The 17521-nt window shown below is 43.8% G+C and overlaps 1 protein-coding gene across 1 annotated transcript in view; it reads right to left on the reverse strand.

Moving 5' to 3' along the window:
- Positions 1 to 2278: 2278 nt before the first annotated feature.
- LOC144504594 (retinol dehydrogenase 13-like) overlaps positions 2279 to 17521 on the reverse strand; it is a 96430-nt gene continuing 81187 nt past the window's right edge. The window contains exon 7 of the mRNA XM_078230186.1: positions 2279 to 3598. Within this exon, the coding sequence (XP_078086312.1) occupies positions 3339 to 3598 (260 nt within the window). The 3' untranslated portion in view covers positions 2279 to 3338. The remainder of the gene's footprint in view (positions 3599 to 17521) is intronic.

Here is a 17521-nt window from a genome sequence, read left to right on the forward strand (position 1 = left end):
AACAAAAACAGAAAATGCTGGAAAATCTCAGCAGGTCTGACAGCATCTGTGGGGAGAGAATAGAGCCAACGTTTCAAGTCTGGATGACCCTTCATCAGAGCTAAGAGCAAAGAGAATCAGCAGAGATTCATACTACGAGGGTGGGTTGGGGCGGTGGAATGGGACAAAGGGAATGTAAATGAGGATACAGAAGGCTGATAAAGGTGCTAAAAAGTGTCCATTAAATGATCAGAATGTGTGAATGGCAGGACAGAGGTGCAGATTGTTAAAGGACTGCCTGAGGAATGTGGCAGTTGCCCTGAAAGGGTGGGGAAGGAGGAGAGCTGGAACGGAAAGTGAAAAAATGGAGAAGAGAAAGAAGGATGATAAAATGGATGAATAGGATGAAACAAAGTGAAATAAAATAAATGGAAATGGGGTGAAGATGGGGGAGAGAGTTCATGCTCTGAAGTTGTTCAACTCAATGGTCAGTCCAGAAGGCTGTAAAGTGCCCAATCGGAAGATGAGGTGCTGTTCCTCCAGTTTGCATTGGGGTTCGCTAGAACATTGCAAAAGGCCAAGGACGGACATGTGGACAGGAGGGCAGGGTGGTGTGTTGAAGTGGCAAGCGACAGAAAGGTCAGGGTTCTGCTTGCGGATGGACTGACAGACGAGGGAAATGTTGGGCATGTTTCCCCCCTCTTTATCTAAACGTTTGTACATTGCGCAGCTGCTAACATGGCCCATCTTCGACCTCCAGCTAAGGCTGATGGTTTGGGTGATTGTCACAGCACAGGAGTGAAGAACGGGCTGGATCTGCACCACATATTTTGATGATCGAAAGCTTGTACTTGGAAAACACAGCACAGTTATCAAGAGCATCAACGGTCAGACCAATCCAATACACATTAAGAGTCAAGCAGGGAGATCCATTCTTCTCAGTTCCATTCAACATTGCAATGGACCCATTGATCTGTTCTTTGCAAAAGGCAAACTTGTGTGTACAACTGCCCCTTCATGGAAGGAAGAACAATTGCTTGCCATTAGCTTTCACTGATAATATCGCATTCCTCATTAACTCCCATGTAGGCATGAGTAACAGTCTATCGATTATCCAGGCTTTCTGCAAACGTACAGGTCTCAAAATGAATGCCAGGAAGACCAAGGATTTCCACTTAAGCCAGAACCTACTTGTATAACTTCCTGGAAAACTGGCAACTGAAAGGTGGTCCAGCTTCATACACACCTGGCAAAACTGCGAAATAGTTGGGAGCGAGAATCAACCCCTGGGTAGGGGTTGCTGTGGAGAAGTGGGGGCCCAAATTGGAAGCCTGCATAGACAGTCTGTTAAGACAGCAGCACTGTGTCCTTAGATAGAAATCCTTGAGACCCACATGGTACCAAGAATACACTTTCACTTGAGGATACTTAGAGGCATCATAAATCATGCTGATTTAAGCTTGACCATATCATCAAGAACGCAGTTAAGAAATCCTTCACTTTCCAACATACCATGGATGGAATCCTGGACAGCAGTAACAGGAACTTGGCCTTGTCAAACCTGCAGCAGCCAACATCTGTAAACTGGGGTTGGAGGAGCGCACGCCAAATGCTGCTATTAGAGCTCATTTGAGTACGGCAGAACGAACAACAAAGTGGCAATCGAATCTCTGAAACACCTCACAGTCAATTGGGTATGTCCTAAGAGAGAGATAGATCCAAGACCAGGACAATTCCAGCAACTTCATAGGTATGAATTGGATTGACACCATCCCAACATTAAAACATAAACTGATCAATAGCTTTGTGGATTGGAGGGAAGTGAAATATTTAGTGGACTGGCCTTCAATGCCAGGGAACTGGTATTAAGTATCATGGCAACAATTATACCTCAAACATTTGGCTCAAAACATAGCCATCCCTAATTGCCCTTGAACTGGGTGACTTGTTTGACCATTTCTGAGTGCAGTCAAGAGTCAACCACATTACTGTAGATTTGGAGCCCCAGTCAGGCCAAAACAGACAATTGTCATTTCTTTCTCTGGAGGACAATAGTGAACCAGATTGGTTGTTATGACAATCGATGAGAGTTTCTTGCTCACCTGGACTGCGATTAGCTTTTATTAATTGAATTTTAAATTCCACCAGCTACCATATGGTATTTGAACCCATTACCTTTAGAGCATTAGCTAGTGCAGTAATGCAACCATTACACCACCATCTCCCCAAATTTTAATTTTTATTTAATATTCCATCACAAATGCTATGCATAAAGAATAATTGTAATATTTTCAATTGGTATGATTCCAGAAATAGTCAACATTTCAGACCGGTAATATTTGATTTATAAACTAACATTAAAATGCATCTTCTTTTAACACGTCTGTGGAAAAGAATTAAGATGTGGAGATGCCGGCGTTGGGCTGGGGTAAACACAGTAAGAAGTCTCACAACACCAGGTGAAAGTCCAACAGGTTTATTTGGTAGCACAAGCCACTAGCTTTCGGAGCACTGCCCCTTCGTCAGGTGAGTGGGAGTTCTGTTCAAAAGAAATTACGTGAGACACCTGTTGGTAAAACTAGTAATTACAACAGTCCTTCCACAAAATAACAGAAGCTCACATCAAAATTGTGAATTTTTAAAGAAGTTCTTACTTCATTCTTAAAGTTACAAAGCCAGTGCGCAGAGAGGAATGGGAAAACCCGAATCCATTCTCCTCGTTTGCTCCAAAATCCAAATTCAACTGGAACCAATTCAAGGTCCCCACAAGAGAGACGTACAAGATCCAAACTGACAAAGAAAAGGCATTTCACCCCATCTTGGACTTTATCTTAGTATTGCTTCTCAGCTATTTGGCTGTGAAAATCATCACGGCAGATTATATGCTTTGATCTAGAGAAATGTTTTCTCCTTTCCTCTATGTTTTCCCATTCTTGTGATTTGTATTATCCTTCTGCATGCATCTGGTTTTAATCTTTTGCTAAATGTTGCCCAGCAATAATCAGGAATGACTTGTCCTTCAATTACTCCCTCTACAAGCAGGCAAACCGCACTGGATTTGCTGCCTCACCAATTGCGTTGCAGGATCAATTCAAACCTTAAGAAACTTGGGGTGCATTCTACCTCATGCTGATATGAAAGATAATTGTGTATTTTTAATGTGCTAATATAATATAGATAATTCACAAATGGATAGAGCAAGGAGGCAAGGTAAAAACAAATGTAGTGTTACAAATACTTACGGTAATGAGAAGCAATAATGTAATAATTCAAAAATACCAGAGTGTGATTTACAGTGTAAGTAAATGTTACCTTTCAATCATTTTCTTATCATATTCTTTGGTGCTAATGTTGTGTTATTAGACTTTACTGACATTGACGGTGCAATTACTTTGGAGTTGTGGATCAGAATTGTCATTTTTCAATCCCACTAATTTGGCACTCATTTCCCACAGATGCTTGGCTGTCTCATTATCCAGGGCCTGTGGAGCAGGATCCATTTGTTTATGAACATCATAGTATTTTCCAGATATTCCTTCCAGCTCTTCAGCTACAGCCAGATAGATGGAGGGTTGTGCTCCTAAACGTGGCGATTTTACCAAAAACAGAAAAAAGGGCCCTGAAAGAGAACAAATACAATTTAAAAGGAACAAATGACACAGCGTTTCAGAAAATTATACTGAGTGACACACTGGAGATATTACAAAAATATTAAACATCTAAAGCCAGAACAAGAGAAAAATAGATTTTAAATGGAAAATTACAGGTGGCCACATAAGCCCTCTCCTCTTCTTCACTGAGGAAAGGCAATATAAAGTTAATAGTACAATTTTAAAGTAGAAGCAGGGGGTGTATATACTCAATTCTTTGAAGGTCGCAGGACAACCTGAGAAGGTAATTTAGGGATTAGGGAACTTTCAAACAAGCACCAAGATGTAGCTTGACTGATGATGAGAAAGGTCCCCCCCCGTCAGATCCTTCCAATATGCCGGAGTCTCACTCCAGCTGCAGCTTGGGTTGACTGTGGTGGGGAAGAGACCACTGCCCACTTCCTTGTCAGGTGTGCCTTTGCAAAGGTCTGGAGAGAGATGATGTGGATTTTGTCGAGGTTCAGTCCAAACAGCTCTGTGATGCAGGGCTCTATGGGATGTTCCCATGGATGCACACCGGGACAAACATCAGCTGCTGCTGGAGGATCAATCAGTGAAAGACGTTCTTTGTTCTGCCCAAAACTTGGTCTTCCAGTACAAGGAGTTGTCCCTGACCGAGTGTTGCAGATTGGCACATTGCAGAGCCCAGGACTAAGGCCTGAGGGATGCACTAAAACGTGAGGCAGCTGCCGCAGAGATGTAATAGGGAAGATCAAGACCTTTCAGCCATAGTGAACGAGGGGAGCAGAACCCCCTTGGGCCAAATGACTTACTCAATACAGTGAATATTACATGTATCCCAACTGTATCGGAGTGTAACATACCTCGGAGTGCAACTTGTTCCATGTAGACAACCTTTAAATACCTTTGCACTATTTGTAAGGACCATATTACAATGACTGTATTGAAGCACCTCAGAATGTTACTTGATGTATGTAAAGAACCTGAATATTATCTCACTGTGAGAGATGGCCATTTTGTAATGTTTGTAATGTTCTTGCAGATATTTTAATAAAGTATATTTTTGCAAAAAAAAAGGAACCATTGGCTTTTGAAATTTATGCCTCTATTAAAGCCATGAAGTTATGTTTTTTCTTTATAAGACACTGGTTAGGCTCCAGCTGCCCGATTCGGGGCATCACACTTCAAAGAATGCCAAGGCCTTAGTGAGGTTTAACATGTGATTTACGAGAATGGTGCCAGGGATTAATTAGTAAATAAGGAGCAACTGTTTCCAATGGCAGACAGCTGGCAACCAGGGAGACAGATTTAAGATAAACGACAGAACCAGAGGAGACATTAAGAAACAAGCTTTACACAGCAAGTTGTTTTGATCTTGAATGCACTGCCAGAAAGGGTGTTGGAACCAAATTCAATAATATCTTTCCAAGGGGAATAATTGAAGTTAAAAAAAATTGCAAGGAAATGGGATTAATTGGATAGTTCTTCCAAAGACGGGTGGCAGGTCAGAAGATTGGAAAGAATATAAAAAACATCAAAGAATGACAAACAGATTGATAAGGAGGGAAATACGTGAGTATGAGAGAAAGCTCGCTAGTAATATAAAGATATTTAATTAAGAGTTAACAAAGTGAGCATTTTTGGTCCTATAGAAAGTGTGCCTGGGGAATTGATAAATGAAAGCAGGGCTATGGCGAATGTACTAACAGGTATTTTGCACCAGTCTTCACTATAGAGGACACGAGCAACATCCGAGAAATAGCTATAAATCAGAAATGGAAAGGTGGAAGGAACTCAGGAAAATTACAATCACCCAGGGAGGTGGTATTGAGCAAATTGTCGGTTTAATCTGCAGGTTAACAAATTCACGGGTCCAGACAGACTTCACCCTAAGGCCTTGAAAGAAGTGGCTAATGAGATGGTTGATGCACTGGTTTTAATTTTCCCAAATTCCCTAGATTTGGGGAAGGTTCCATTAGATTGGAAGATAGCAAATGTAATTTATGTATTCAAAAAGGGAGGCAGAAAGCAGGAATCAACCAGTTAGCCCAACATCTGGCATAAGAAAAATGTTAAAAGCCAATATTAAAGATGTTATAGCAGGGCACTTGGAGAAATTCAAGGCAATCAGACAGAGTCAACATGGTTTTGTGAAAGGGAAATCATGTTCAACCAATTTATTGGAGTTCTTTGAAGGAGTCATATGTGCTGTGGATAAAGGGGGACTGATGGGTGTGTTGTACTTAGATTTCCAGAAGGCATTTAATAAGGTGCCAGATCAAAGGTTATTGCAGAAAATAAAAGCTTATGGGGGTAACATATTGGCATGGATAGAAAATTGGCTAGTTAACAGGAAACAGAGTTAGAGTAAATCAGTCTTTTTCTGTTTGGCAGGATGTGACAAGTGGAGTGTCACAGGGATCAGAGCTGGGGCTTCAACTATTTACAATTCATAGAATCATCATAGAAACCCTACAGTGCAGAAAGAGGCCATTTGGCCCATCGAGTTTGCACCGACCACAATCCCACCCAGGCCCTACCCCCATATCCCAACATATTTTACCCGCTAATCCCTCTAACCTACACATCTAGGGACACTAAGGGGCAATTTTCTTTTAGCATGGCCAATCAACCTAACCCGCACATCTTTGGACTGTGGGAAGAAAGCGGAGTACCCGGAGGAAACCCACGCAGACATGAGGAGAATGTGCAAACTCCACACAGATAGTGACCCAAGCCGGGAATCGAACCCAGGTCCCTGGAGCTGTGAAGCAGCAGTGCTAACCACTGTGCTACCATGCCGCCCATTTAAACACATGACTGATAAAAGGACTGAAAGTATGATTGCTGAATTTGCTGACAAAGATGGATAAGAAAATACATTGTGAAGAAAACATATGGAGGTTAAGTGAGTGGGCAAAAAAATCTGGCAAAGAGTATAATCTGGCAAATGTGAAATTGTCCATTCTGACAGGAAGAATAAAAAAGCTTATTATCTAAAGTGTGAGATGTTGCAGAGGGATCTGGTTGTCCTAATGCATGAATCACAAAAGGCTAGTGTACAGGTACAGCAAGTACTTATTGAAGCTAATGTTTTCATTTATTTTGAGGGGAATTGATTACAAACGTAGGGAGATAATGCTTCAATCGTACAGAGCTTTGGTGAGATCTCATCTGGAGTACTGATTTAGGGAAGAATGTAAGTGCGTTAGAAGCAGTTCAGAGAAGGTTTGCGAGACTAATACGAGAAATGGGTTGACTGTCTTATGAGGAAAGGTTGGAGAGGTTAGGTTTGTATCCACTAGGGCTTAGAAGAGTAAGAGGCGATTTGATCAAAACCTTTACCTGAGGGGCATTGACAGGGTGGATGTTTTCTTTTGCTGGAGAATTTAGAACTCAGGGCTACTGTTTAAAAATAAGGGGTGACTCATTTAAGGCAGGGATGAGGAGAATTCTTTTTTCAGAAGGCCATGAGTCTCTGGAACTCTCTTCCTCAAAAAGCAGTGGAAGCAGAGTCTTTGAATATTTTTAAGGCAGAGTTAGATAGATTCTTGATTAAGAAAGGGGAGGATATCAAGGCTGGGCAGGACTCTGGAGTCGGGGTTATCAGATTAGCCATGATATTATTGAATGGCGGAGCAGACTGGAGGGGTCGAGTGGCCTACTCCTGCTCTAATTCATACGCCAGCACAGGCACAATGATCTTGTGTATTATCATTCTATAATTCTACGGAGAGAAGACAAAGTAAAAAGTAAGGTTTATTTATTAGTCACAAATAGGCTTACATCAACACTGCAATGAAGTTACTATGAAAATCCCTTAGTCGCCAACAGAGGGAGAATTTGAGCATGGCCAATGCATGTAACCAGCATGTCTTTCGGACTATGGGAGGAAACTAGAGCACTCAGAGGAAACCCACACAGACACAGGTAGAACATGCAGACTCTGCACAGACTGTGACCCAAGCCAGGAATCAAACCCGGGTCCCTGGCGCTGTGAGGTAGTGCTAACCACTGTGCCAGCGTGCCATGTTACTCACATGATACTGGGCATAAAAGGCTTTAGCGACGAGGAGAAACTAGTCTTTTTTTCATAAGAACAAGGAGGTTAGGAGACCTGATAATGGGATACAAGATCTTGTAAACTTTTGATAAGGTAATTTAGAAAGTTTTTTTCAATATTCAGTGATTTGGTAGCTAGAGGACTAAAATTTAAGTTCACCACCAAACGAATGAAGAGCTAAGAATTTGCATTTACACAGTGGAATGCTATGCCAAACACAATAGCTCAAAAGGGGATTAAAAGAAGCTTTCTAAAAGGGAAATGGGTATATGTCTTTAAACCATAAATACAATACAGTCCTGAGAAAGTAAAAAGGTAAAGTCGCCAGAGTCCCAGATGACTCTCTCCTTTTGAGGGAGAAACTGACTGGTGGTGATTTAACCTGAAGATCACCACCCCCAGGTGAGGGGCAAGGTTGAGAAGTGCAAGGAAATGGTATTGGCACAGGTGCAATGAGTCAAACAGCATACTTTGGTGCTGCATGATTCCATCCTACTATCTTTAGCTAAAGAGGCCTTCTTCTCAGCTTTTTGGCTAAATGTGGCACCAGTTTGATATGATTCAAGCGCCTTTTCATTTTTCTTTTTTGAGTGAATCTTAATGCTGGTTTCATCCCAATGCCCAACAACTTTCAAGCTCTTCTGGGATTGGTGGATTTTTTTAACCCAAAAAATAACTTGCTCAAATTTGTAAAAGTACATTCCAAAATATTTATAATTGGACATTACAAAAAGTAATTTAACTTTGAGTGAACAAGAAGCACTTAGATGTGCCACAATAAAATGGCAATTACACATGATATTACAATAGATACCCCATGTCAAGCATTCAGTATGAGGGGTTCCAGAGAGTTTCCAGCTCCTTGGTACACTATGGCCTTAGACTGTGGCTTCTCCCTACTCTGCTTTGCAGTAGTTGCCCCAAGATTTAGTGCATCTCTCAGCACATAGTCCTTGACCTTGCAATGAGCCAGTCTGCAACACCCAGCCACAGACAACTTTATGCGCTGGAAGACCAATAAATTTCGGGTCGATCAAAGAACATCTTTCACCAAACTGATGATCCTCCAGCCACAACGTTTAGCTCAATGTGCATCCCTGGGAATAACCTGTAGAACAGAGTGTCCTGCAACACAGCTGCTTGGGATGAAACATGACAAATATCACTGCATCTCTTTTCAGATCTTCTTTGCAAAGGCATGTTCCAGAGGGAGGTGGGCAATAGTCTCTTCCCCGCCCCAATCACTGAGGGTAGCTTATGGTGGCACTGAGACTTAGGATGCGTATGATGGATATGACAGGGGAAAGCACTTCCAAGTAACCAAACTACGCCTTGGTGCTTGTACATTCTACCAAACTACTTTGACAGTTTGCTCATTGTGCCTTGTGACAGAATCCACCACCTCTTTTTGTGCAGAGTCTCAAAGATGCTACATGCGAATCATATAATGGATTTTCGCTCAGGTTTTTTTTGCACAAACATTTTCAGAAGGGACAGGTGTACAACATGGTCCAACTGCTTGGAGCATTCCACTGTAATGTGGTCATGCCTATCCTCTGCAACACCGGGGACAGTGAGAACCTGAGCAGTGACACTTGGTGTTTACATATCAAAGGTCTAGGCACAACTTGTGAACGGTACATGAGGGTGATGTTGGGTATGTTTTTTTCACCCTCTATCCAGAGCTTTGTACGTGGTGTCCCCATTTACACAATCCATCTGTGACGTCTAAATAAAGTGGAAGATGGCTTGGGTGATTGCTGCAGGGCAAGGTCGAGCTATGTGCCAACAACATGGAGAGCACTTCGCCCCTGATGACCAGATTCTTACCCACAATGGAGAGGGAGGGACCCTCATGTCCAGTTTCTGCTTCACCTTAACTATATGCTCCTTCCAATTGTTAGCACATGTCCCAGCTCCTCTGAACCATCTCTCAAGCACTTTCAGGTAATCTGACCTGACAGTGAAGGGGACAAAGGATCGGATGGTCCAGTTTCCAAAGAACACGATCTCGCTCTTGTCATGATTTACAATGGCTCCAGTTGGAACTGGTCGCAGATGGTCATCGGTCCGCACACTGACAGCAGATCAGAGCAGCAAATGGAGACGTCATCCAATTATTGGGAGACTGACCTGCTTACCATTACTGCCGTGGATCATCACTCCTCTTATGCCCACATCCCTTTTGATAGGCTCATCAAAAAGTTTGATACAACACCTAAACAACACAGGAGAGATAGAGAGCGAGGGAGAGAGAGGACAGCCTTCTGAAGTGACCTCAAACTGCACAGTGCCTTCAGCAACCCCACAAACAGCATGCAGCATATATACACCTGGTCATGGACAGACAAGTTCATCCATTCTAGGATAGACTTCTTGTTGCGTCCCGAGCATTCAAGATCAGATCCACCAATGTGAAGCTGGATTTCTTCTATGACCACTGAATCATACAGCAAAACAAAGTCAGAGGGAGTGCAGCTGTATTAAGTTTCAAAGGAGAAAGGCCTGGCTGCATGGCCTCTACTTAAATGCCAGGAGTATTGCAGGTAAAACAGATGAGCTAAGGACGATGATTGACACGTGGAAGTGTGATATAATAGTCATCACAGAGACATAGTTGAAGGAAGGACACCATTGATAACTCTCTAGATAAAGAATCTTCAGGCGAGACAGGGGAGGAGGTAAAAGTGGAGGAAGCATTATGTTATTAGTTAAGGAGTCAGTTACTGCAGTAAGGCGAGATATCTTGGACGGGGCATCAAATGAAGCTTTGTGGGTAGAGCTTAAGAATACAAAAGGGGCAGCCACATTGTTAGGTGTTTATTATAGACCCCCAGGTAGTCAGAGGGATATTGAAGAGCAAGTATGTGCTCCATTGTTGAGGTGTATAAAAACAATAACAATAGGATTATTATATCAGATGATTTCAACTTTCCCAAAGTTAACTGGGATATACATGGTGTTAAGGACTTGGATAGAGTAGATTTCTTGAAATGCGTACAGGAGAACTTTTTTAATCAATATGTGGAGGGTCCAACAAGGGAGGGAGCTGTGTTCAATCTGATTCTGGGGAATGCTGCTGGACAGGTGGTGGTGGGGGAGTATTTTACTGATAGCGATCACAACATGGTACAATTTAAGCTTGTTATGGACAAGAAAATAGTCAAGCTGCAAATAAATGTTTTGGATTGGGGGAAGAGCGGATTTTAGTAAAATAAGACAGGATCTGGCCAAGGTAGACTGGGAACAGCTACTAATGAGAAAATCTACAGGAGTGCAGTGGGGGTATTCAAAAAGGAAATGGGAGGGTGCTAGCCCAGCATGTCCCCTCTAGGGTGATCGGTAGGAATAACAGAGAACCATGGATGACCAGAGATATTTAGGATACAATGAGAAGTAAAAGAAAGGCTTCTAAAAAAGTACAAGGGGAGCAAATCAGTGGAGGCATTAGTGAGGTATAGAAAGTGCAGGGTGGAGCTTAAGAACGCAATTAGGAACGCAAAGAGGGAATAGCAGAAAGTGCTGGTTGGTAAAATCCCAAGATATTCTCTAAGTATATCAACGAGAAGAGGATAACCAGGGAAAGAGTAGGGCTCATTAAGGATCAAGCGAGCAATCTGTGGGTGGAGCTAGAGTACATTATAGAGTGTTGAATGAATACTTCACATCCGTCTCCATCCAAGAGATTGAGGACAATGGCATGGAATTTGGGGAGAGAGATTGAGAGGTTCTTGAGCAAACTGACATAGGTAGGACAAGGTATTGGAGGTGTTGGCAGCCTTAAAAGTGGATAATTCGCCAGGTCCAGATGAATTGTGCCCTCGGCTGCTGTGGGAAGCAAGGGAGGAGATTGCAGGGGCTCTGATCCAAATTTTCAATTCCTCTCTGGCCATGGGGGAGGTCAACACAGTAAGAAGTTTAACAACACCAGGTTAAAGTCCAACAGGTTTATTTGGTAGCAAAAGGGGGAGGTGCCAGATGACTTGAGAACAGCTAATGTGGTTCCGCTATTTAAGAAGGGTTGTAGAGATAAACCAGGGAATTACAGACCAGTGAGTCTCACATCAGTGATAGGGAAACTATTGGAGAAACTTCTGAAGGAGAGCACCTATCTCCACTTGGAGAAGCAAAGCCTGATCAGGGATAGTTAGCAAGGCTTCTCAGAGGGAGGTCATGCCCAATAAATTTGATTGAATTTTTTGAGGAGGTGACCAGGTGCGTAGATGAGAGTAGTGCAGTCGAATTAGTTTATATGGATTGCAGCAAAGCCTTTGACAAGGTCCGACATGGGAGACTTGTAAAGAAGGTAAATTCACATGGGGTACAGGGTAATTTGATAAAGTGGATTCAAAATTGGTTCAGTTGTAGAAGACAGAGTGATGACAGAAGGCTGCTTTAGTAACTGGAAGCCAGTGTCCAGTGGCATACCACAGGGACCTATGTTGTGCAGTTCTGGTCACCACATTATCGGATGGATGTGATTGCACTGGAGGGGATGCAAAGGAGATTCGTCAGAACACTGCCTGGGATGGAACATTAAGTTGTGAAGAGAGGTTGCAAAGGCTTGGGTTGTTTTCAATGGAGCAAAGACTGAGGGGCGACCTGATCAAAGTGTACAAGATTATGAAAGACATGGACAGAGTGGATAAGGAGCAATTGTTCCCCTTAGCTGAAGGTTAGTCACAAGGGGACATAGATTCAAGGTGAGGGGCAAGAGGCTTGTGGGGGATGTGAGGAAAATTTTTTTTTTAAAAACCCAGAGGGTGGTGACGGTCTGGAATTTGCTGCCTGGGAGGGTGGAGGAGGCAGGTTACCTCACACCCTTAAAAAAGTCTCTGGATGAGCACTTGGCACATCATAACATTCAGGGCTATGGGCCAAGTGCCAGCAGATGGGATTAGGTGGGAGTTTAGGTGTTTCTAATGTGTCAGTGCTGACTCGATGGGTCAAAGTGCCTCTTCTATGCTGTATGATTCTATGATTCCTACTGGCTGACTGTCGCTTCCAGGGAGACCAGTGGAAATTCAGGCGGGCATAGAAGCTGAACATGAAGCTGCTGACCCCAGAAAGAAACTAAAATAGGGATGAGGCTATTGCTAGTTAGGCAAGCATTTATTACTCTCAAAGTGATGGTGAACCAGTCTTGAATGCTACAGTTCATTTGGTATGGACATATCCACAGTACTGCTATGAAGGGAGCTTCCAGGATTTTAATCCAGCGACACTGAAGGAATGACAATATAGTTCCAAACCAGGATAGTGTGGGGTTTAAGAGGGAAACTTGCAGGTGGTGGTGTCCCCATGTATCTGTTGCTCTTGTCCTTTTAGGCGGTGGAGGTCTTTTGTTTGCAAGGTGCTGTTGAAGGACCCTTGGTGAGTTGCTGTAGTACATCTTGCAGATGGTGCACACTGCTGCCACTGTGTCAGTGGTGGAGGACGTGAGTATTTAAGGTAGTAGATGGGCTGCCAATTGAATTGGATGCATGGTGTTGATTTTCTGGAGCATTGTTGAAGCTACACTCATCCAAGCAAGTGGAGAGTATTCCATTGATGTCAAGGGTAGTCACTCTCACCTCACCTCTGCGAGTTCAGCTCTTTATTGGTTGGGTCAAGCCTGTAACAAGGTCAGGAGTTGAGTGCCCTGGCAGAACCCAAACTGCTGACTATGTTTCACTTGATAGCACTGTCAACGACACTTTCCATCACTTTGCTAATGATTGAGAGTAGACTTGATGAGGTGGTAATTGGTCCGGTTCAATGTGTCCTGCACTTTGGGAGCAGGGAATACTTGGGCAAGTTTCCACATTTGTCGGGTAGATGCCATTTTTTGTAGCTGCACAGGAACAGTTTGTCTAGTATGTGTTTATGTCTGGAGCACAAGTCTTCAATATTATTACTGGAATATTATCAGAGTCCATAGCCATGCTTTGATATAATGTGGAGTGAATCAAATTTGCTGAAGACTGGCAGTTATGATACTGGGAGGTCAAGATGGATCATTCACCCAGCATTTCTGGCTGAAGATGGTTGCTAATGCTTTAGCTTTGACTTTTGCACTGGATCTGCTGGGCATCCCCATAACTGAGGGGAGATTTTTGTGGACCTGCTCCTCCTTGTTTAAATGTCCACCACTATTCACAATGAAATGTGGAGGACTGATCCTTTAGCTGTGGGATTGGTTTGCTCTATGGTGTGTTAGTTTGGCATGCAAGTAGGCCTGTGTGAACACACAGTGAGACACACACACATGCACACAGACAAGAGACACAAGCACACAGGTAATTACCCAACCCCAGAAAAACATCCAGAATCTGCTCCTGCTGCGGCCTAACGGGGGTCATTGTCAAGGAGGGCCTCCAAGAAGTGAGGATCCAACAAGCATAATTCATTGCCTTGGAGGACTTAGAGGTCATTTTCCAGTCCAGATTTCACACCACAGAGCAGGATGGGTCTGGTCACGTTACTTTCTCCAATACGTACGCAGAGAGAACTCGTGATCAGCAGTCTGATGGACAAAGACGATTCAGTAATATCATCACAGTCCAACATTGTCTTATTTCTCATCTGTTCTTGTTCCCAGGGTTGGTCGCACTATCTTTCTCCATCAACTGGACAGTCCACATTCTGATAATGTCAATCCTTGTCATCTTGTGTCTTCCTTGTGTACATTGTTCAGGCACCTTATCTTGCATAACCACTTTTTCCAAACACTCCTCCCCTGTTCACATCACATGGAATCAATGGGTATCTGGGGGCAAACTCTCTGCTGGTTGGAGTCATACCTGGAAGATGGTTGTGGAGGGTCAGTCATCTCAGCTCGAGGACATCTCCGCAGAAGTCTCTCAGGGTAGTGTCCGAGGCCCAATCATCTTCAGCTGCTTCATCAATGACCTTCCTCCCATAAGATCAAAAGTGGGGATGTTCACCAATGATTGCACAATGTTCAGCATCATTCACAATTCCTCAGATACTGAAGTTTGCAACAAGATTTGGACAATATCCGGGCTTGGCCTGACAAGTGGCAAGTAACATTTGTGCCAGACAAATGCCAGGCAATGACTATCACCAATAAGAGACATTCTAACCACCATCCCTTGACATTCATTGGTGTTACCATCACAGAATCCCTAACTGTCTACACCTTGGGGTCACCATTGACCAGAAACTCAACTGGACTCACCACACAAACACAGTGGCTACAAGAGCAGGTCAGAGGCTAGGAATACTGCAGCGAGTAACTCACCTCCCAACTCCCCAAAGCCTATGCACCATCTACAAGGCACAAGTCAGGAGTGTGATTTACCTGGATGGGTGCAGCTCTAACAGCACTCCAGAAGCTTGACCATCTAGGACAATAAGAAGTTTAACAACACCAGGTTAAAGTCCAACAGGTTTATTTGGTAGCAAAAGCCACACAAGCTTTCGGAGCTCTAAGCCCCTTCTTCAGGTGAGTGGGAATTCTGTTCACAAACAGAGCTTATAAAGACACAGACTCAATTTACCTGAATAATGGTTGGAATGTGAATACTTACAACTAATCAAGTCTTTAAGAAACAAAACAATGTGAATGGAGAGAGCATCAAGACAGGCTAAAAAGATGTGTATTGTCTCCAGACAAGACAGCCAGTGAAACTCTGCAGGTCCACGCAACTGTGGGAGTTACAAATAGTGTGACATGAACCCAATATCCCGGTTGAGGCCGTCCTCGTGTGTGCGGAACTTGGCTATCAGTTTCTGCTCAGCGACTCTGCGCTGTCGTGTGTCGCGAAGGCCACCTTGGAGAACGCTTACCCGAATATCAGAGGCCGAATGCCCGTGACCGCTGAAGTGCTCCCCAACAGGAAGAGAACAGTCTTGCCTGGTGATTGTCGAGCGGTGTTCATTCATCCGTTGTCGCAGCGTCTGCATAGTTTCCCCAATGTACCATGCCTCGGGACATCCTTTCTTGCAGCGTATCAGGTAGACAACGTTGGCCGAATTGCAAGAGTATGTACCGTGTACCTGGTGGATGGTGTTCTCACGTGAGATGATGGCATCTGTGTCGATGATCCGGCACGTCTTGCAGAGGTTGCTGTGGCAGGGTTGTGTGGTGTCATGGTCACTGTTCTCCTGAAGGCTGGGTAGTTTGCTGCGGACAATGGTCTGTTTGAGGTTGTGCGGTTGTTTGAAGGCAAGAAGTGGGGGTGTGGGGATGGCCTTGGCGAGATGTTCGTCTTCATCAATGACATGTTGAAGGCTCTGGAGGAGATGCCGTAGCTTCTCCGCTCCGGGGAAGTACTGGACAACGAAGGGTACTCTGTCCACTGTGTCCCGTGTTTGTCTTCTGAGGAGGTCGGTGCGGTTTTTCGCTGTGGCGCGTTGGAACTGTTGATCAATGAGTCGAGCGCCATATCCTGTTCTTATGAGGGCATCTTTCAGCGTCTGGAGGTGTCTGTTGCGATCCTCCTCATCCGAGCAGATCCTGTGTATACGGAGGGCTTGTCCGTAGGGGATGGCTTCTTTAACGTGTTTAGGGTGGAAGCTGGAGAAGTGGAGCATCGTGAGGTTATCCGTGGGCTTGCGGTACAGTGAGGTGCTGAGGTGACCGTCCTTAATGGAGATGCGTGTGTCCAAGAATGCAACCGATTCCGGAGAGTAGTCTATGGTGAGCCTGATGGTGGGATGGAACTTGTTGATGTCATCATATAGTTGTTTCAGTGATTGTTCACCATGAGTCCAAAGGAAGAAAATGTCATCGATGTATCTAGTGTATAGCATCGGTTGAAGGTCCCGTGCGGTGAAGAAGTCTTGTTCGAACCTGTGCATGAAGATGTTGGCATATTGAGGTGCGAATTTGGTCCCCATGGCTGTTCCGTGTGTCTGGATGAAGAACTGGTTGTTGAAGGTGAAGATATTGTGGTCCAGGATGAAGCGGATGAGATGTAAAATTGCATCTGGAAACTGGCAGTTGTTGGCGCTGAGCACTGAGGCCGTTGCAGCAATGCCATTGTTTTGTTTCTTAAAGACTTAATTAGTTGTAAGTATTCGCATTCCAACCATTATTCATGTAAATTGAGTCTGTGTCTTTATAAGCTCTGTTTGTGAACAGAATTCCCACTCACCTGAAGAAGGGGCTTAGAGCTCCGAAAGCTTGTGTGGCTTTTGCTACCAAATAAACCTGTTGGACTTTAACCTGGTGTTGTTAAACTTCTTACTGTGTTTACCCCAGTCCAACGCCGGCATCTCCACATCACATCTAGGACAAAACAGCCCAATTGATTGGCACCACATCTGCAAACGTCCACTCCCTCCACCACCGACGCTCAGTAGCAGCAGTGTGTACTATCTACAAGATGCACTGTAGCAATTCACCAAAGATCCTTAGACAGCACCTTCCAAACCCACGACCACTTCCATCTAGAAGGACAAGGGCAGCAGATACATGGGAACACCACCACTTGCAAGTTCCCCTCCAAGCCACTCACCGTCTTGATTTGGAAATATTTCGCCATTCCTTCGCAGTCACTGGGTCAAAATCCTGGAATTCCCTCCCTAATGGCATTGTGGCATCTCCTACCACCTTAAGTAAAATTTTGCCAGAATATTGTCCAGGTCCCTGGTCTTACGGCAGACCACCTGATGAATGGCTGACTGTACCTCAGCTCAAAAGGGGAGAAGGAGGCTCATGTAAAACTTGGCAATTAAATTCCGATTCACCATCATCCTTGTAAAAGGTAATCATAATATTTGCACATCATGCAGCAATTATTTTCACCTCTGTTTCATTCTTGCTAAAAGCTGACTGAATACAATGCAGGCACGGTTCAAATGTCATGTAATTGAATTGTTTGGTAAGGTTTTTGCATATTGCCTGATTCTCCACTTCAAA

Source organism: Mustelus asterias, chromosome 15, assembly GCF_964213995.1.
Source record: "Mustelus asterias chromosome 15, sMusAst1.hap1.1, whole genome shotgun sequence".
In the NCBI taxonomy this organism is placed as follows: domain Eukaryota; kingdom Metazoa; phylum Chordata; class Chondrichthyes; order Carcharhiniformes; family Triakidae; genus Mustelus; species Mustelus asterias.